General features: G+C 40.1%; 1 protein-coding gene across 4 annotated transcripts in view; it reads right to left on the bottom strand.

The window, feature by feature from the left end:
• The window catches only part of RHBDD1 (rhomboid domain containing 1), a 45,926-nt gene extending 24,776 nt beyond the window's left edge, over nucleotides 1–21,150 (bottom strand). For 2 of the 4 annotated variants that reach the window (XM_056358419.1, XM_056358422.1), the window contains exons 1-3: nucleotides 16,251–16,335; nucleotides 9,459–9,977; nucleotides 6,062–6,194 (exon numbers count right to left, since the gene is read on the bottom strand). In XM_056358419.1, the coding sequence (XP_056214394.1) occupies nucleotides 6,062–6,194; nucleotides 9,459–9,891 (566 nt within the window). In that variant the 5' untranslated portion in view covers nucleotides 9,892–9,977; nucleotides 16,251–16,335. Of the gene's footprint in view, nucleotides 1–6,061; nucleotides 6,195–9,458; nucleotides 9,978–16,250; nucleotides 16,336–20,686; nucleotides 20,908–21,030 lie in introns of those variants that run through there. The other 2 variants (XM_056358420.1, XM_056358421.1) reach the window with 2 other exon arrangements.
• Nucleotides 21,151–21,557: the final 407 nt, after the last annotated feature.

Raw genomic sequence — 21,557 nt, forward strand, 5'->3', positions numbered from 1 at the left:
TACATGGCTTCACTAAAGGCAAATAGTGCCTGACAGATTTGGTGGCCTTCTACAACAGCATGGATGAGGGAAGAGCAACCAGTATCACCTACCTGGATTTGTGCAAAGCATTTTAACACTGTCCCACATGACATCCTTGTCTCTAAATTGGCGAGATTTGCAGTTAACAGATGGACCACTCAGTGGATAAAGAATTGGCTGGATGGTCACACTCAAAGAGCTGCAGGCAACAACTCGAAGTCCAAGTGGAGACCAGTGATGAGTGGTGCTCCTCACAGGTCAGTACTCAGGTCAAAGGACTACAGACTAATCACTAGCTTCTGTTCCCAGATAAAACTATTTGTTCCACAATTATTAGGTCACATTATTTGTGGATGCAACCAAGGTAAGAACACCAGAAGCAGAAAACAGATTTGTCAAGAAAAACAAATCATGTCAAATCAACCAAAATACCTTCTTTTGACAGGGCAATAAGCCTCATGGAAAGGGAGAGCTAGCAGATGTCACACATCCTTTAAGAACGCAGCTGTCTCACAGCATTTGTCTCAAAGAAGATTTAAAAACCTTAAACTCTAAAAGTACAGCAGATCCCCAAGTGGTTGGAAAGCCTGACTTGATACTTAACAGTGATTCATCATCAAACTTAGGATACGAATCAAGTGGATTTCTGCAAGAGTCTATTCCAAATATTTAAAAATTACAAGCTAAGAGAAGCTGTAAGGGTCACTGGAGATGGCATTACGGTTTAAAGCAACCCTGACAAAATGAAGTAGCGGCATGGAAAAAACAGGCTGCAATTCAATAGACAAATAAGGAGCTCTGAACATACCACTGAAATCATCAACTATACGAACAGGCTAGAAGCAAGTGGCAAGTAGATCTTCAGGATAGACCCCGGGGCACACACTGAATTACACAATAAAGCACAGATCAACACGTCACACCACTACAGAAAAGACAAGCGTTTCACTGGAAATATGTAAAAATGAGCACTATCTGGAAGTAAAATGAAGTAGCCTTCCACTCTACTCAGCAAATCTGAAGGGATCACAATCACTTAAGTCCACTGGAGAATTCCCCCGCAGATACAATCATCTTAAAATACAGAGAAGATTGTCACAAATAGGAACGAATACACTCTCCACAATCTCAATCTATAGGATAAGGAGTAACACACATCACTCACAGCAACAGATTTAAAAACATTTAAGTAGCAGAATTCAGATTCACATGGATCCTCTATAATCATTCTTATTTTATAAAGAAAATAGACTGGAATTATTCAATTTAAGTAAATTACATAAAGTAACTGTTTTACACATGCAATTAATGTTCTTCTATCCACATGCCTTGGTTCAAAGCAGATACTCCTGTTTTCAATTAACTATATTTGAACAACTAATCCTAAATAATACTTCAATGTCACTCTTGTCATTTTACTACATTTTACAGTGAATTTTAATTTTCAGTAGATTTCCTTTTTTTAAAATTTGTATAAAAATATTTCCTATAAGGCTGTATGCGTTTTATCTTTAGACATCTAAGTTAATGGCAAAACTACAACTGTTTTCAAAAGGTAGGATTATATGCCAAATTTAGAAATAAATGCCAGGGATTTTGATTGAAAATAAATCAATAAACAGTCTACAAACAGCACAAAATAAATTGTATGAAGAAGTCTTGCCCAAGCATGTATTACAAAGGCTCCTTTCACTTGTATTATAAATTCCACTCTTCTTTCTTGACTAATCCAGAAAATTGAGGTTACTCCTATTTTCTGGTTTTATATATAGTAAATAATCCTGGATATAATTAAAAACTCCTCTAATATCAGTGATAAAGCAGCCTCCATCACCAACTGATTCCAAATTACGGCTTTTTACACCAGTCATAAGAATAGCAGCATCTTGACTGGAATGTGTATTTTACTAGGTAAAAATTAACTGTTGTTTTTCAGTTAGAAAAATGAAGAAACATTCTCATGATGGCAACATGATAAACTACTGCCTGTCTTCCTGCTGGTTAATAAAGACAAATTGACAGATAATTATTACTTTTTCCATCATACAATTTACAGCTTCTATTCAGTTCAGCTGAACTTTGAATGGGAATAAACCCAGGGTATTTGACTTTTTACATTGCTTGTTTTTTCTCTAAATGTCAATGAGCTTTATCAATATTAACTAATGTTCTCCCTGGAACCAAGAAATCCAAATGATGTCTCATTTAACTTGTTTGAAAATGTAGATATCCCCAGAGATCTTATTTATCTCAACCATTCACTTCATACTAATGATAATTATGCAGTATGTCTAAATACCATTTCCTGAAGACATTTGCCACCAAGCTGATGTGCCCATTACTTCAGAAAAGTCTTCTAAACAGAATTAATTATACTTTTTCATTTGGCTGTGTAATTTCCATGAAAACTGGTATCATGAGAGGGAAAGCCATTCAGACTGCCTTTGCTATTCACATACAAGAGATTATGACCCACTGTTTACAAGCCTCTCTGTATTAATTTTTACATTAATATTGTTCCAGTGTCCTTACAATGAATTCAAATGAATTCTTCACTGTTGGTGAATTCATCCTGGATTGTTTCAATTCGGTGTCAGTTGTCCGATTCAAATGCAAACAGAGCAAGAAAGCCAGCACCTATCACTTAACTTCCCTACCTTCTTCCTAACAGCAAACCCCAGACTGGTAACCATTACTATTTAAGCATGTAATTCTACCACAGGGCAAAGCTACTTACTTAGCAACAAAAGTATGTCTTCAGCTTAAGACATTGCTGCCGTGTTTTGTGAAAAGATCTTACTTCCATGCATCTCTTATTCCAAGGCTGCGCTAGGAAGCATGTGTTCACTTAACAAGCAAACAAAGGAGTAATATCAAAGTAAGGTACTACAGGAATCTAGATCAACTTCATTTCTGAAAAAGTTAATTTTTGAGAGCGTGGGAATCCAATCTATGTATTTATACATCGTTTATTTCCAAACTAACACAAGCAGAGTCACCTGCACATGACAATTTAAACAATTTGCCACAAAATTTAATCTTGCTTAGAAAGCAGGCCATGCTGGGTTTGATTGAGGTTTTTTGGGTTTTTGGTTGGTTATGTTTGTGGGTGTTTTTTTGTTTGAGTGTGGGGTTTTTTTGTTTTTAATGAAAAGCTCAGTATTTGTATTATGCTTACCTGTTCGACCATGATCTGCTTTGTTATTCTGATTTCCAGTGGATCCTTGAATCCAGGTGAAATGAAGCAACAACTAATTGTCATTGTTGATTCATTATACATTAAACCGTGTAACATTTTCATTGTCAGCTATGAATGCTAATGACAATGATCTGCACCTCTATTGCCAAATGTAGATCTGTTGCTATTCTGCTGTGCTTGTGTCCTTGTGTAGGATAGTTCTCAATTTGCAGTCTTCTCTTTTTTTAAGATTAAGAACTCTAAAACCATCTTAAGTTGCCAAAAAAAGAAAACAAGTCACAGAACTGGCTCAGATCAACACTTACCCGTACAGTTTATTTAGAAGAAGTTATGAAGAGAAACTTGGAAACAAACTTAAGGCTATAACTAATTTAGAAAATAGAAAAAACTCAAGTAAGAATTTTACATTTTATGGACTGCATCATCCACGTATCCGGAAAATGTTTTCAGACATCTGAGTCAAAACATAGGTCAAAAGGAGGCCTAGAGAAATGCCTGTTAGTTTTCAGAGATGCAGTGAGCTACAGAAATCTTAAGACATCTTTGAGATCCTCTGAACTCCAGAATAGCAAGTTTCACTATTTCAACAAACTATGAAGAGAGCAATTCTGGACAGTCACAAACCTCAACACTTCTGAATGCTGAAAAAAACCCCATCTCTACCCTTCTCCACTCATAGCTTCCCACTCTCCCATTATTTTAATCCTTTGTTACTCTTAACTTTCTTAAAAATAAGCTTGAAAAAAACTGTGATGTCCAGCTTCCAACCCCAAAGTGTCTTCTTTGTCAATCTGATAAATACTTCAGTTAGTTCAGAAACAACCCGATAGATAAGCTTTTCCCTTAATAGTGAGTATATGTAAAGCACTTCAATGCAAAAGGGACAGATGACTTCAGATACTACATGCTCAATTCTGGAAAAGGCACAGAGATCAAACTTTTCACATGCCTGTTCTTTTGTCAAAGAAATAATCTCAAGGATTGCTACATGAAGCCTACGTTTCAATATCCTTACTTTATGGAAGGTAAAGATTAGAAAGGTATTACAGGTCTTAAAATTTCCCCGTAACAAAAACATTAATGAGAAAGACATGAATTTAACTGATGCCAGTAAAACCTTAAATCCTCTCCTAGAACACAAATCAAAGTTTTCAAGAGCCTCAATATAACTTCTAAATCCTTCATTGGCTATGGATTCTTGGGTGATCCTGATACTTCATCAGTCCACTAAGGCAGGTCCAAATTTATTGCACGTATTTCTGACTGGACAGAAATCTGCCCCAGTTACTGACCTCTTACTTATTCAAAACTAAATTATGCAATTAGATCTACAAAGGGACACCATTTAATCAGACATTTCAAATATTACAACATGCCCTGAGCACACAGATAAGCATGTAAAAGCAATGCTCTGAGAGCTACAATTGTTACGGTTCATTTCAAGGCAGCAGTCAGTTACTAATTAAATATGCTGTGTTCTAGGACATGAATTTCTGGAGATTATTACTTGTTTTCCATGGCCCCCATTATCATTTAAGTGTTGTGAAATTGTCCTATTAAGATTGCATGTAACAATGTAGAAGTTCTTTAGATGAGGCAGCAATCTAAGCTTCCATAAAATTATGAAAAGATTTTTTGACGTTTCTGGACCTTCTATTCACTGTCTACCCCAATGACATTTCTGCAGTAATGCAACTGAAAAACAGTAGCACCCAACCACTGAACTCATGTTTTTCCTCTAACAGATAGAGTATGGTAGGCTCACTGTTTTACTTCAGACAATGTTCTTTCATTATTCTTGAATAAAAAACAGTAATATTAAACATATCACCAAATAAAAAACTATGTTCAGCTAACATGACAGTTTATATTTTTCAGAAGAATGTTTTTAAGGCACTGAAAATGTTGGGTTTACACTTGTAGTAACGCCATGGAAGTGACCTCTCAAGCTCACGCTTAAAATTGCATTTGGAACAAAGTACTCTGTAGTTCTTTTAACCTACAATTCCTTGCTGCAGTCAATCAGGCAGTAAGTCATAAAGCAATACGCCCAGTGTTTAACATGAGTAATATTTGAACACTTACTCTGGTCTAGGAAATGTTTTATCTGCTATATTTTAGTACCTGACAAAGAATATGTCCAGTATTGCTCCCCGCTTTTTTTTTTTTTAATTGTTTCTGAAAAGTAGGAAATTGCATATAACTGTAAATTTGGTGTCTGTACTTCGCATATATTCACCAGTATGACTGACAGTTATAAAATATTATACAAGAAAGTTACTGATTTGCAACTAGAACTCCTGAAATGAATTGCCAAGGAAAAGAAAGGCACTGTTCTCACAGAGGCAGGGGTGGATGAACTGTGCTGGCAGAACTGGGCACACAAGAAAACTGAAGGAGATGATCAGCAAGATGGCAGGACAGTGAAACTGCATAAAATTTGCAGAATACTGGATGACAGAGGAGTGACTACAACAAATGGACAGAAGGAACTAGGATAGAAATAGCAAGCAAACTTTGGAATGCTTTTTGCTAATGAAGCCCTTGGCACTACAGTATATTAGTTTGGTTACTTTGATGAAAATGCATGTCCCTTTTCCTTGTCCATCAGCTTTTATTATCTTCCTTCAAATACTTAGGAATACCTTCTGGGCATGGTATTTCGGTTTTTTGTTTTGAAATGTGCTCAGAATAGAGGGTGTTAAGGAAAAAAAGCAGACTGTAGCCTCAATGCTCCATCTGGATACCAGCTAACACTACACATACCTCATAATACATTTCAAACTACTTCAGGTATTTCAAAAGTCAGGAGAAGAGATCTGGGCTATTAAATACACTTACCCTGGGGAGATTAAATGAATAGCCACCAGCTCCACCCAACAAGCATATTTACTGGATATCTGCAATCCAAGGACACTGCTGACTCTTCCTGGATTGTAATGGTTGTTAAGAACTTTCAAAGCAAACAAGACTCCTGCAAACAAGACAAAATCACATAAAGAAAGAGGTACTTGTGCCCAGGTAACAATGAAATGCAAACAACGTTAACTACTGAAGTACCATGCAATTTCACAGCACCATGATGCATACTGTTGCATGCCAGAACAGCAGTTCTGAACTCTTTTTTCAGCGATACTTTTCAGTGACGTAAAAAAAAAAAAAAAAGCACATATTTGTATAACAGCCAGTTTTAATCTGCTTTTTAATATGCCTACTCACTGTATGTATTCAAGTATTCAAACTATACAAATGTAGTTTTTAAATGGGAGTTCTGTTGAAATAATTGAGAAATTTATTGAGCTAAAAAAACCGTGCCATCAGCTGAGAAAAGCCATTACTGAAAACAAGACAGATATACATGAAGCTCAACAGTAGGCTCAAATTCTGAATTAATGGAAAATCATCTTACATATACTCCAGAATCACTTGTTTCTGAAAAAAAAAAGTAAATAAATCTCCTTTAATCACAATAAATAATCATTCATTTATAATTGACTGCAACTGTTTGATTATGCAAACAATAGCCAATATGACAGAATAAATTCACATAATGTATTGGAACTTTCAAAATGTTTTTGAAAAAGTTCCTGTGAAGAGAAAGCTCACACAGTTATCTGGGGAAAAAAATCTGGAAATTTGAAAAATAAAAGATTTGACATGGAAAAGATCGCAGAGTTGAACGTCAATACAGATATACTAAATAAAAACATGAAAAGGTTTCCCTCCCCTCCCAAAGAAAACAAGATAGCAAAATTCCTTCATCTATTCAGTGATGTAAAAATTGTTATTCTAGGATCAAATACAGACAGGAATGTGTGCACGCACATACACACATGCTCAGGCTACTGCTGCTGATAAAACTGGACTTGTTCAGAAACTATAAATTTATTAAAGGAAAGAAACATTTGATAGCAGCAGCATAGTTTAGGAGTCATCTCCACCCAATCCACCCCACCCTTGGCTCACCAGAACCCTGTTTGTACAGCTTCGTGGTGGTGGGGGTTTTTTGTTTATTTTTTTTTTTTAAGCATCTGCTGGAACTGCCTGACCTGGTATATTGTCAGGTTCCATCCAGGGGGACAAGGGGCAGGTCTGTTTCACCTATTTAAAATAAAATTAAAAAATCCAGGCATCCTAAAACTCTTAAAATCTCTTAAAGTGAATGGTTCATAAATACCTGTACAGACTAGCTCTTAAAGAAATAGTTATCAGGAAAATCCTCATATTTTCTTCAACAGCTGTTCTGTATACATGCCACTTGCCCCAGCTGAAGAGAAACTACCTATGCTGAAGGTCACATTGAGAATGTTGAAGGTTTAGAAAGATCAACTATTGAGTAGTTGATTGTCAGACCTACTTTAATCTGCTGCCTGAAAAATGGTCAAACGCATGTGCACATTGGCTGCGGACCCCATATTTCCAAGCTTCGAATACTCAAAAGATGCTGCAGAAGGTAAGCGACATCAGAACAGGCTGCAACACAATGCTAGACCTGAACTATCTACTTTGCAGAACATGTAAATTAAGCTTCAATTAGGTAATCCCTAAATTGTCAAAAGGCTTGATTTTTCGTGCTCTGCACAAATGGCTTAGTAGATTAGAGGCTTAGTCCCACTACCTTTTTAGTTCACTAAAATACATATGCTCCAGCTGATATTGTAGCATGGCTGATGTGAGTTTCTTTTAAGGAATGACATGAGGACCCCATCTGGCCCATCATAAATACTTGAAATTTTCACCCTTCTCATTCCTAGTGAGAACCGGGTTGACACTAGGCTGTTTTAAAGTACGGACTGATAGGAACATCTAGGGAAAGCCTCACGTGGACGGTGCACTATATAAGTGAATACCCGAAACACATACTTCTTCACAATTTCCAGGTCTCAATTTCTCATCCCACAGCCTAAGATGATACAAGAAAAGAGGTTCAAAAAGAATCTTGATGGCAGCACCTCCCAAGTCGTTCACAAAGAATAATGCTACAGAGCTCACTTCCCCCACGAATCCCCCAGCAATAGTTGGGAGTACCGTGTAAGAGCTAACCTTATAAAGCTGAGACCGGACTGAGTGCACACGTTTCAGTCAGTTTACCACTAATAAAATATATTCAGTGGGGTTCTGCAGTCACTGTTAGGGAACAGCAAGAGTGGACACTCCGCAGAGGGGTAGCTGAAAGGAAGAGGGGTCCCACTCGCGCAGTCCCTGGGCAGGGTGCACAAGGCAGGCTGGTGACAGTAAGTGGGGCTCGCCAGGCACAGATTCAGCTCAGACAGGGACAACACAGAGGATTTGAGCTTAAAAGCAGCTGCTGAGCAGTGAGGTAAAAAAAGGCCCCCAGCGAGGCTTCCCTCAGCCATCTCACACACATCTTTTCCCACCAGTTGGAGGTCGGTCACAGCTACCCAGGATCAGAGCTGTCCTTAAGCAAAGGCAGCCAAACCCCTCAGGGGAAGAGGTGGCACTCAGGGCCCCTAACAGCCACCGTAAAGGCCAATATTACAACTCTGCATGTCTCCTTACCAAAGGGTAGGCAACCAGAGAGTCTGTTAAGCTCTGAATGAGCAATTGAATACCACAAGAAACCCTCAGAGGTGTTGAAACACCTTCCTCATAGGTTGAAATAGAGGGCTTGCCTTCTAAGAATGCTAGGTCCTAGCGAGAGCAAGGAAAAATCATACTTGTCTAGAAGAGCAGTGCTACTTCTCCACTTGACTACAGATTTTTTTTAAGAGTTCACTGACTTGAAACTTTGACCTCCTAAGTAAGGTGACCAGACCATTACTCGAAGATGACCAAATTCAGGTGCTTGGATGCTTCTAACAGAAGCAAACCTATGAGAGTCTCTCTAAAGACATGCATGAATAATTTGTAATCTGAAGACAGAAATTTTAAAGTGATAGGCTTTTCTAGAACCCACCTAACACAAGCGTTATTTACATCAGAAAAAGAAAAGCTTCAGTCTTCAGTGACATTGAACAGAGAACTGTTCTACTGGGAAGACTGTATATTTCAAGCTCTCAGGTAAAGGTACTACTGGTCACAAGAACATGAACTGAACCACATAATGTTCATACCCAGAGTACATGCTTTAAATTAGAAAACAAGTTAGCTTTACTAACAATCACATGCATGCATATAGCTGCGTACCTATCCATTTTCTTCATTCAACAAATATTGGTACATAGCACCTATAAATACTAATTTTACCTATGTAAACTGGACCAACTATGTGCCTTACCTGAAAAACCTACAGCACAATTCATTTCATACGAAGGATCATCCAGAATTTTCACAAGCATGAATTCCAGAACCATATAAACAACTCCAATCAGCACGGAAAATACTGCAATTATGTATGCAAACCATATGCTCTTAAGTTTTTTTTCCAGCATCATCCCCTTCCAAAGCATGGAAATCATGTTGTAATACAAATGCCAGTCATCTGCATGGTGGACAGGAGAAAGCAGTAAACGCTCCCAGTTCTTTCGGTAAAAGCCTTCATTTACACTGATACACACTTCAGACAGTGGCTTCACAGGATTCAGAAAGAGAAAAATATTCAGTGCAAGTACCCCAAGGGTAACAGAAGGAATGTTCTGGAGTCCCACTTGAGAAATTTGATAAAGTAGCAAAAGCAGTCCAGCATTGACTCTTCCTTGCCTTCGCTGCATTATTACTACTTATTCAAAGGAATGTGAAGATTATTCTGATTTCTAGTCTCTTGTTCAAATTCAAGACCATACAAATTCTGGAAATTCTGAAAGAAAAAAAAGTAACTGTATTATTATACGTATACAGGGGTGGTTTAGACATGTTCCCATTGATACTGTGACTCTCTCAGAATTATTAAATAGTTCAGGAAGGAAACCAGTTAAAAATTCTTTTCTAGAGTCTCAGTTTTCAGGTTTCCTATCTTTGCTACATTTTTTTTCATGACCATTTTCCCAATTTTTACAAATATTCAGTACAAGCCAAGAATGAAAATTAAAATACGCAATTTCAAAATGTAACAGAGACACAGCTAAGTACTCCTAAATGTAAGCTTTGAAAATTCTTATTGCTTTCCTAGTGGCTAGAATTCAAAGTTTAGTTTAAAAGTATACAAGGAAAAAAACCAACCAACCTGTAGGAGAAAATCATACACAAAAACAGCACATAAAATTTCCAGCTACAGCAAAATATTCATCTTTGCCCTATTTATGCCAGATTACATGAAGGATTAAAAAGAGCTACAGAAGTTCTAGATCTAGCTAGAAATAGGGTTACCATAACAAACTGAGAAAGGGCATCGAGCTTAAGTGTGCAAGCCGATAAAGAGAGGAGGAAGGAAGCTGCATTACAGAATATAGCACAGGGTGACATGGAGTTTCTAGAGACTGGAACCACCTGCAGGAGACAGGAAGAGACACTGAATTTCAAGGAGCTTCTGTGGGCCACCTCATCTTGGCCACAATGCAGGAGCCCAGGTGGGTTTACCTCTGCACTGCTGGTTGCTCTGCTTCTATTGCTGCAACCAACCCCACAGCACATTTGCCACCATCCATGAGTCTGTATAAAGTATTGGCCATTTTTCTCAGTCAGCAACACCTAAAGCCAGCTTTCACCTCTGCAATCCAACTCTATTCACCTTCTCCTGCAGCAGCTCCTGCAACTTGTTGTAGGGGGCTCTATACAGCCACCTTCCACCTTTAACACTTCCTTAAAATATGCAGGACCCATCAGTAAAAAAGGCATATTGCTTCCCATTTTCTAGTAATTTATTATACCGTGGGGTCTCTTCAGCATGTCACCTCCTCCTCTGATGACATTCCAAAATCTTTGCCTTCTGGCCAGTCCACGATCACTTCCAAGATTCCTGGACAGCTGGGGGTGCCTACTTGAGCTTGTTTTGTGAACAGCGACCCACTTACTCCATGTAGCATCAGTTGCATGACATGTAGAGAAAACCTTCCCTTTGAACATCCAGCCCAGCAGCAGCAACCAGGGTGCCAGGAGAGCTATGCTTCAGTACCGATCACTTCCAAAGCAGCTTGAACCCCTGTATAAGTCACCAGTATCCCTTTTTCAGTTGGGGTATAGCAGGCCTCAAACCCTTTATATCCCTGACTCCAAAAGCCAAAGGGTTTAACCTCGAATCTCCTCCGGTGCTTTCTGTCAAGGCTCCACGTTAAGGCCATTCTCCCCAGCCGCACTGTAGAGCACATATTTTACACCTTGCTCTGACTGGACTGGCCCAAGGGTAACTGCATGAACTATCTCCTGTTTAATTTGTACAAAGGCTTGTCATTGCTCAGAGCTCCACTAGAAATCATTCTTCTTCCTGGTCACTTGATAGGCAGAGCTTACAATCAGACTGTAATTTGGAATGTACCAACCCACAACGTCCAAGAAAACTTTTGTTTTCTTTGTAGTAGCTGGTGGAGACATAGCTGTTACTTTGTTGATCACATCCATTGGGATCTGACTACATCCACCTTGCCATTTTATTCCCAAAAAATGGATCTCCTGTGCAGGTTCCTTGACCTTACTCTGTTTTATAGCAAAACCAGCTTTCAGAAGCATTTGAACTATTTCCTTCCCTTTCTCAAAAACTTCTGCTGTATTACCCCACAGGATGATATTGTCAATACATTGCATGTGTTCCAGAGCTTCATGCTATTTCAGTGCAGTCTGGATCAGCCCCTGGCAGATGGTAGGGCTGTGTTCCCACCCCTGGGGCAGTCAATTCCAGGTGTACTGGACAGCTCTCCAAGGGAAAGTGAACTGTGGCCTGCACTCTGCTGCCAAAAGGATTGAGAAAAACACATTAGCAATATCAACAGTGACATACCGTTTGGCTGCCTTTGACTCCAGTTCATATTGAAGTTCTAGCATGCCTGGTATGGCAGCACTCAACAGCAGCGTGACTTCATTCAGGCCATGATAGTCTACTGTTAGTCTCCATTCTCCATTACACTTTCCCACCGTCTGTACAGGTGGTGAGTAGGACCCATCTTCTTTTGTTGCCAGAACTCCCAGAATGGTTTTTCCCACTTTTCAGATACATTTTCCACAGCTGAGATGCACGTCTGTAAGGAGGAAGAGAGATTTTCTTTGTATTGCCAGAGTTGGTGAGCCACTTCATCCACTGCTCTGCCTCTCCAGGTCATTACTGCCAATGAGTTGGCATATGATGATGGTGTACGCCAGAAAAATTTCCACCACATGGGTTGTGTGCATTAGATTTTGACTGGATCTGTGGGTGACTGTGTGTTGTTCAGGTCATAATAAAACATCTCTAGCACAGCTAACTCTTTTAGATACTGGATACCTCTTTCCACAGTGGTCCACATGCCTGGGTGACATATAACATCTGCCTTGAAGGAGTAAGTTTCCTTCATGCTTCATAGCAGTTGCCTCCAGAGGCAGAGAACTTTGTCCCTCTTCCAACTGCCTTTTCAGTGCCCCCTTCCCTAGAAAGTCGTCCCATCTGCTTGGCTTCCTACCCTCTGAATTCCAGGCTACTGGCCCCATTATTCCAGCATCGGATCAGCTAGGTGATAATGTGCTTATCTGGACGATGGCTGAAATCTTTTCCACATATCCCACAGTTCACTCAGGGATAGGTATTGAGTTGTTACCTCTTGTTCTCCTTCTTCCTCCTGCTGTTGTGGTGGCCCTGCTTTGTCCTCCTTTACTAAACAAGCTGAATTTCATGTCCATTGCTTCTTGTATACAGGGGCAACCGGTACCAGCACAGCTTGGTCCTCTGGTTCAGCTGCAGTGCCTGTTCTGTCATCAGAACCAGGGATCTTCTTTTCCCCTTGAGGGTACTGAATAGTGTTGAACAGGACTCGGTAGGCACAGGCCAGGCCCCAGCACATTGCAGTGACCCATGTCTCTCTGGAATCGCCAGGCCGACAGCATACTTCCAAACATTTGACCAGTTTTTTCAGATTCTGCACTTGTTCAGGGGTGAAGTTCCAAAACACTGGAAGCGTGCACTGTCCTAGCATCCCACACACCCTGCCACTCATAACTATCCAGCCTCAGAGCAGATCTCTGGGTGGTATTCTTAAATAGTTGTTTAACCCTAAACAAGATCTGGAACACATTCAGCAACGTGCTGGTTCCTGGCAATATGACCATGCTAGTTCCAGCATCCCAAGGACATCCAAAATTTTCAAATGGTACTGTAATTAGCCTGGTGGGGAAGGGGAAGATGTGGGAAGATGTCTCCTCCAGAGGCTGGCTTTCCAAGGAGGAAAGGTAAAAGGCGTAATTATTAATAGTTTCCAATAGATGGCTCCCGAAGTACAGAGGTGGTGGCAATGCTGAAGTACAAATACCAGGTTAGTCTCACAACCAGCAATTTCATCATGAACCAGTGTTACAAAGTACAAGAAAATGACAACCTTAATCCAGCCCTCAGAAATGATAAATATCACAACAAAGAACATACAGCAAGTAAGTTGTTTTTAGAGTCATGCTATGAAACAAGTGCAACAACTCTTAAGAGCAAATAAATCAACATTGTGACCAGTGACTATTAAACCAATATAATGAATGCTTACAACAAATTTGTTTTGACACACTCTGGTGAAATCTGTCCTTATCTCAACACCTTGTGCCCCCCATCAAGTGCCAAAAAAGGACTGCTATGGTTTAACCCCAGCCAGCAACTGAAGTACCACAAAGCTCCTTGATCACACAGACCCCCACTGGTGGGATGGGGAGGAAAACTGGAAAAAAAAGTTAAACCCATTGGTTGAGATAAGAACAGTTAATGGAAATAGAAAATATAATAATAGTAATGAAAAGGAAGACTACAAAGGGAGCGAAATAAAACCCAGGAAAGGCAAGTGATGAATGATACAATTGCTCACCAACTGCTGACTGATGCCCAGACAGCCAGTCCCCGAGCAGCGACTGGCATCTCCCCAGCCATCTCCACCCAGTTTATATACGGAGCATGATGTGCTATGGTATGGAATATCTATCCCCTTTGGCTGCTTCAGGTCAGCTGTGCTGGCTATGATCCCTCCTGGCTTCTTGTGCACCTCCTCATTAGCAGAGCATGGGAAATTGGAAAGTCCAGGACTAAAAAGTAAGCACTACTTAGCAACAACTAAAACATCAGCGTGTTATCAACATTGTTCTCATACTAAAACCAAAAACTGTACCAGCTACTAGGAAGAAAATTAACTCTATCCCAGCCAAAACCAGGACATCTACTTGCATCTAAGCAAAAGAAGCATATACTTCCATGCAAGTTCACACACATAATTTATTAATGCCACTTCTTTAAGTTTTTCCAGTCTCTGGATTTCTCTTTAAATTGCATTTATGCCTATCAGAGCACTAAGGAAAGGATGGGAAAAAAGAAAACAAACCCTGCCAGCAGCCACAAAACAACTGTAGTAGAACAGAATGGAAAGAAACGTATTTGCTACATTAAAAGCAAATTCACTGCATTTTTTCCCATGCTCTAATCTCAGAGATGCTACATAACATCTAAGTCTTGCCCAACACAGAGTGAAAAAAGCAGAAATATGCTTTATACCAGGCCTCTTGAACCTAAAACTAATTACACTGGTGCCTTTATAAACTGGTTTCTAATCCTCACAATTTACCTACAGAGACCACAGCTGTAATCCCTACAAAGTTCAACCAAGCTAAGACCTCAAAATGCAATTTTATTGTTGCAGATAATTACCATTGTCAACTTGTGACTTTTTAATGTCAACATTACGAAAAAAAGTAGATAACCACAGTTTAATCAACATCATTCTCTTCTTCCACATTACCTACCAGCTCTGATACCAGATATACCAACATCCCCAAACTGTTCTTATGTGCATCTGCCCGAACCTCAGTTTTCTCATACTACTGACAGAGCTACATTTTTTTCTACCACAAAACAGTTGACTTAAAAACTGTTAGAATTTAAAAGTCAACATCATTTAAACACAAGTTACGTGGAAACCCCAATATCCTGCCATACCATGTTGTTCAAACTGCCAACTACTAGTCTTACTTTTTAAAGTTTCCAACCCCTCTTTCGATACTGTTTAATTTCCAATTTAAATAATTTTAACATACATGCACCTAGGAAAAGAAACCCTCAAACACCACATATCCGTACAATAATCACATACTACGACTAGGAACAGTTTACACCATTATTAAAGTAGTGCTATGTATTATAAATTGTTCCCAAGCAATCAAAAATGTCAGCCAAGACACATTATATGTTTGATTATAAAGACAGAAGAAAACAGTAGTTATTTGAGAGACTTCTGGAATGCAACTCACTTAAAATATATAGAGCTTTCAACGGTTTGAACATTCTTTCTCAGCCTCTACTCCGTTTATTAGAAGTCTAATGAGGCTTGAAACAATGAAGCACTTTTCCCTTTTTCTTTTTTGAAAACATGCCACCCACTTCAAAATGTACAAATTTCCAGAGCAGACTTGAAATGGACATTTGTCTTGCATCTAGGCTGCCACGTGTCTGCATTTTTGTCACCTACTCAAGATAAATGTCTGAACTAAACATTCCCGGAATTTGTTTGTTGGTTTTGTGCTAACCAAGTGCAAAACATTTAAACTTTTATTTTTTCTGTGACAACCCCCCTTGCTCACTTGGCAACCATGAAATATTATGACTTCCTACTACTGAAAAATCATGTAATAAAGTAAATATTTTAGTAAATACCAGTTTTAAATGAAATGTTATACTGTCTTCTCCTATAGCTGTAATTTGAAGTTAGAGCAAAAGAATCTCCCTGTACCCTTGCTCTCCCCAAAACACACAGAACTACCCTGAAATTCTGATTTATGACTATGTGAAGTAAAATCCAGCCTATTGCCTTTCTCCTTAAAAGAAAATTACAAAAAAACAATATCATGCCACAATGCAAGCCTAGGTTTTTTATGAATAGATGGACCCATAGGACATCCCATTCCCACTGAGGCCAAATGCAGCTGCGATCTACAGATTTTGCTGTTGCCCACGTAGCACAACCTCATCTTCAGATTTGTCACCAACCTTCTCTCTCAAACTGCTTTGTTCTTCTCACTGCTTTGCAAAAATGATTTGCAATGGAGGCACTTCAGCATTGTGTAACTCTCTGCTAAAGGAAAGAAATCCCAGGGTTACTCTTCCAGTTCAGATCAGCAGTATGATTTTGAAGTCAATTTCTCCATTGCTCCCACAGAACTCACTGTGGTTCCCATTGTGGATTGGCCTGAGTGAGCATGAACTAGTCTCTTTTCAGATGAAACTAAATCAGATGTGCTGCAGAAAAGAACCCAGAGCACTTCAGAAAAAAATCAAACATTCAGCCTATGTGTCCAGATTAGAGCTAGACCACTGTAAAAAACACTTCAAACATGTAGAAGGTGAATATCAGATCCTGAGCATAAACAGATTCACACTACACTACACATCAGTCTCAATAGGCCCATGCTACTTGTCTATGAAGATACAGTCTCAGGGTACAAAGACTTATCCAAGCAAAGATGGAAACAGAAACAGTTTTTAGGGCAAAAGAAGAGTCCTAAAAAGGAAGCAGAAGCAAACTGTACACCTTTTTACTATTGCCTTCAAACTTTGGAAGCAGGAGGGAAGGCAGGCAGGCATAACAGAAAACAAAACAATGCAAGAAAAAACTCAAAAATTTGCAACATAACGAATCACCCTGTTTATATTTAATATGTATGCAAGGAGAAGGTCAACCCCAAGCTGTCAGTTACAATAAACTTTGAAACATATAGTCAATTAAATAGTTCATAACAAAAGACAAGGTTCTGACATAATTATAAAAATAATTACTTTATGAGGAATGACTTCTGAATTAATCAAATGGACCTTTAAAGGGCATAATGCACTTTCATTCACAAAGGGAACAATGAACTTCAAACTGAAAAAACACAACATTTCAGAATTTGGTATGAGAAGTCATGCATCTGTAATAAAATGTTTTAAAATAATTTTGAGTCAGTAACTACCTTGCTCAAAGGAAAACACAAAGTTAAATATCAATATAAAATGACTGCATAAAGGGCTACTTTTTTTTTTTTATTATGCCACATTTTGAATGTCTTTGAAAGTTTTCTGTGAGAATAAAGAAGTTCCTCTGCCTCTTATGTCTGTTTCAGCATGAAAATTGAAAATGTTTGGGTTTTTTTATTTCTTTAATCCTCTTAAGTACTACTAGAAAGAAGCCCTTAACAAAATAAGCTTTTAAGCTAACAACTTCAACTAAAAACTGAAAACTGTTCTGCAGCATATGCCAATTACTATTCACAATAAAGTTTAGACATGTTAAACAATACACGCCAAGAATCCTTTTGGACACTTTATCCTAAAATAAATGAGATAGTCCCTTCCGTTCATTCCTCCAAAAGTTAGGTCAAATCTCATATGCAAAGCCTAAGCATTTAGGCTTTCACTTGCCTCATTAGTTTGACTATTGCTATTTAATCTGAAAATAAAAATACTTAAAGGCTGCAACCTGTCCATCGATCAGTTAAAAATACAGTTATGCAAATTGTTCGATTATAATTAGTAACTTGCAATATCACTGCCAATTTTGGACTCATGTTTTCATCCACAAGAGAAATCAATTTACTTAATATATTTATAATTATTTAAATCAGAATCAATATACAAACCTAAACATCAGAAGGAGCATCCACTGGACTTTTAAGACCTACCATTGTAAAGACCAAATATATATTCTCTGTCATCATTTGAGACTACTAACATTACCTCTAAAATGTGCTTAACTATATTTTATCAAACTGCCTTTGTTTCCTACACAGCACCCACTTCGAATTCAAAAAATCTTCAAATTATTCAGTCGGCTACAATGACACTGAAGTCACAGCAAGCAACACTTCCTTATATCACGCAAGGATGCAGCATGTAGAACCAATCAGCTTCCTTAGACCACTCTCGGGGAGATATAAACTTGAAAGTTTTAATTCTAGCTGAGGTTAGTCTGATTGTCTAAACAGTCCTTTGGTTCTAAGGAGTTACTCCACCACCATGCACAGCCAGAATCAGCTGCACATCTGTCAGAACTTCCCTCAGAGCTAAAGTTCACTAAGCACGGACTGGAAGATTTATTCTGGAAATTAAATTATGCATTTCAGACACCTGCTTAACCCTCAAGCTGATATAATGCACTATAGGTGATTTACACTTTGGGCATTATACAACAGCAGAATCTGAACAAAACCAGTGATCCCAAGTTGCAAGAAAAAAAAAATTTATAAACGTTTAAAAGGCAAAAAACCCTCAACCCTGTAACAGCCATAAGATGAATGTTATTTGATGTAACAAAGTCTTCAAAACCTTTTCGGTTTGTGAAAACTCAGAACAATTACTGACACCTTGTTTATGCTGTGATCCAGGAAATTACTGGAAATCTATTAATTATGTGACTAACCTACCACTAGATTCACTCCCTCCTGATCTTTCAGTTTCTCATTTACCTTTGGTAGGCAACCACAGTGGAAGTGGTTTGTTCACCTGCCTCAAAATCAACGCCTAATCTATGGTGAAAAGGATTTGCTTGTAATACAGACACTAATGATACTCCCTATTTCGTCGTCTGGAGACAAAGACCACACCAGTCTTCTCACAGTGAAATATAAATCAGCTCCTGAAATGGAACAACCTAATAAAGAAGCTTTTCATGGTTGTAGCTTATTCTAGTCAAGAAGCTGATTATAAATACACTGTCAAAAGAGTAGGTTTTGCTTATGTAAGTTTTATATAAAATAAATTCTTCTGCAACTGCCAAATCAGTAAGCCATTTTAGTGTAAAAGACATAAAAAGCAAGGATCTTTATAGCTTTTTATAATTTACAGATATCAAAGTCCACATTTTTGCAACTCTCCCTAGAAACTACTAAGTTGTCCTTCATTGAAACAATTAAAAAAATATCTGTTTAGGATCTATACAAGAGCCACACCAGCAATGTGTTGCCACTCTTTTTCTGGTTAGAAAACCCAGAAACAACATAGAAGTCATTTTCTCTACCTCTAAATTTATACGCCACGTATAAACACACAAAGCATTTCTGACCAAGTTACAAAGAAAAAGGAACAGATAATTTCTTTCTTTGAAGCATCAGCTGTTGCTGAACCTTTGTGGTCAGTTAGTCAGAATTACTTCATCTTAGTATTTTGACGGGAGATAATGGCCATATTAAGGCCCTTCCCAATCTTGTGGAAGGAAGCCCACACAGAAGGGTCTGGCAAACACTCTTACTGTCCCTATCTCATAACAGGCAGTAATTAGTAGCTACCTCTCAAAATGCTATGATGCATCTTACACATAATTCAAGTTAGCTAAGTAAAATAATCATAAATAGCTATATTGCTGTACTGGTGAAGGTGAGGGGATGTCACGGTTTAAAAAATAAAAATAGATCAGAACAACAGTGGACTTTCAGGCCAGAGTGAAGAGTTCTCACTTCACAGATGTTTTAACTGCCTTAATTAGGGTCAGAGGTTTGGTTTTTTTACTTGATTGCAATACTTGCATGATCCTAAAACTGGGTAATTATACCAGCAGAGCATCCTCCTTTATTTACTCTTTAGATCTTTGTCATATAATTAAAATGAAACAACCAATGCACCTCAGAACTGTGCAGCATTTGGGGAAAATCTGTCTGCAGTTTGCAAGAGAAAAGGATGGGAAGCTAACTTTCTAATGAAATCAATTTTGAATAATATAGGTTAAATAGGTAATTCAGAAATACACACTTTCTAGTATTAGTATTACATTAACTCTTGTCAAGACCTTACATCCCTTCAAATTAGCAAAATGCAGCTCCAGAAACATCACTGTGCTGTCTCAGGAAATTAAATGAACTTGAGTATGATTAAATACACTTTATTATAAGCACCTAAACTACTTAAACTCAGTATTTACGCGGACATTAGAAAGTTTGCCAAATATAGTTGAGGTACATTTGTCACTTCTCCTTTGATACAGGTGCAAGTCATTTGCAGGTTTGATTTTGTTGGGGTTTTTTAAACTTCTGAATCATTTTAACAAGAAACAGATATAGTTCTAGTCACTTTTTTTAAAACCGATTATTTACACAACCTATAAACCCCACTGCTGTAGGGAAACGGGAGTAAATTAAAAACAAAAATAACGCCGAAGCCACCCACCCACACCCTGCAGCGGCGCATTAACGTGTCACTGGGCTCGAGGCGCCCCCCCGCGCGCGCCGGCAGGCTCAGCCCGGCGGCCCCGGCCCCGCCGCTTCCACCGCCTCGGAGGCGTTCGCTACAGCCAAGTCCTACCGAAACCGGGGGCGGGCCACGCTAAACGCTGTTACAGCGCGGAATATTCGGTATTTTTGCGGGTTTTGAAATTCACTTCCGTTTCCATAAACCGCGCTCCGCCACTCCGCTCGCAGCGGCGGGGGACGAGGTCAGCTCGGCGGAAAGCAACTCACTAGGGGCCGGCACCGGAGAGCGACACGGCTTCGGGGGAAGCCTTCCCCTGCCCAGGCGCCTCTACAGCGCTTTCGCTTCCGCGTACCGGGCAGCCTCCGGCGCGGGAAGGCGGCGGCCCGCCGGGCCCGACACAGCCCCGGGCCCGCCACACGGCCGGCTGCCGCCCCCCGCCGGGGAGGAGCGGGCGCGGAGCCCCTCACGGCGCGCAGCCGGGGCGGGCTGAGGGAGGGGCCACGCCCGCCAGGAGGAGGCGCAGGGCGCCGCGCGCGGAGCCGCCGGCCCCAGCCCCGGCCCCAACCGCTCCAGCCGCCGCGCGCGCCCCCCGCCCCGCCCCGCCACTCACGTTCTCCGGCGCGCGCAGCGGCACAGCCCAGGCCCTGGCGCCGCACCACGTGACCCACCCGCCACTTCAGGCGCGCGGCGGTGGGGGGGGTTAAGGCCCGCCCCGCTGGCCGCGGCCGCGCATGCGCTGTGAGGCGGCCGGGCCGCCGTCCGTCAGCGGGCGGGGTGGGCTCTGGGATCGGCGGGGCGCGGCGCGGCCTGCAGCGCCTTGTTGGGCCCGCTCCGTCGTGCCGCTCGGGAGGGCGCCGCCCAGGAGCTGAGGCAATTACTGAGGAATGGGCGAGTGCCTCTTGGTAGCTTTATCCCCGCTGCAGGCAGGGGCGGCGGTGTTGAGGTGAACACAAGTTGGCGAAGATAAGGAGGTGTTTAAGAGCGGGCGAGGAACACGCCGGCTTCCAGGCAGAACCCCTCAGCGAGGACGTTCTGGCGAAATACCGGCTCCAGGTGATAAAAGGTGCCGAACTTCCCAGTGGGAAAGCTTTGAATTGTGTTTAGTCTAATAACGTCTGTGAAAGTATCGCTTACTGG

Source organism: Falco biarmicus, chromosome 13, assembly GCF_023638135.1.
Source record: "Falco biarmicus isolate bFalBia1 chromosome 13, bFalBia1.pri, whole genome shotgun sequence".
Classification (NCBI taxonomy): Eukaryota; Metazoa; Chordata; class Aves; order Falconiformes; family Falconidae; genus Falco; species Falco biarmicus.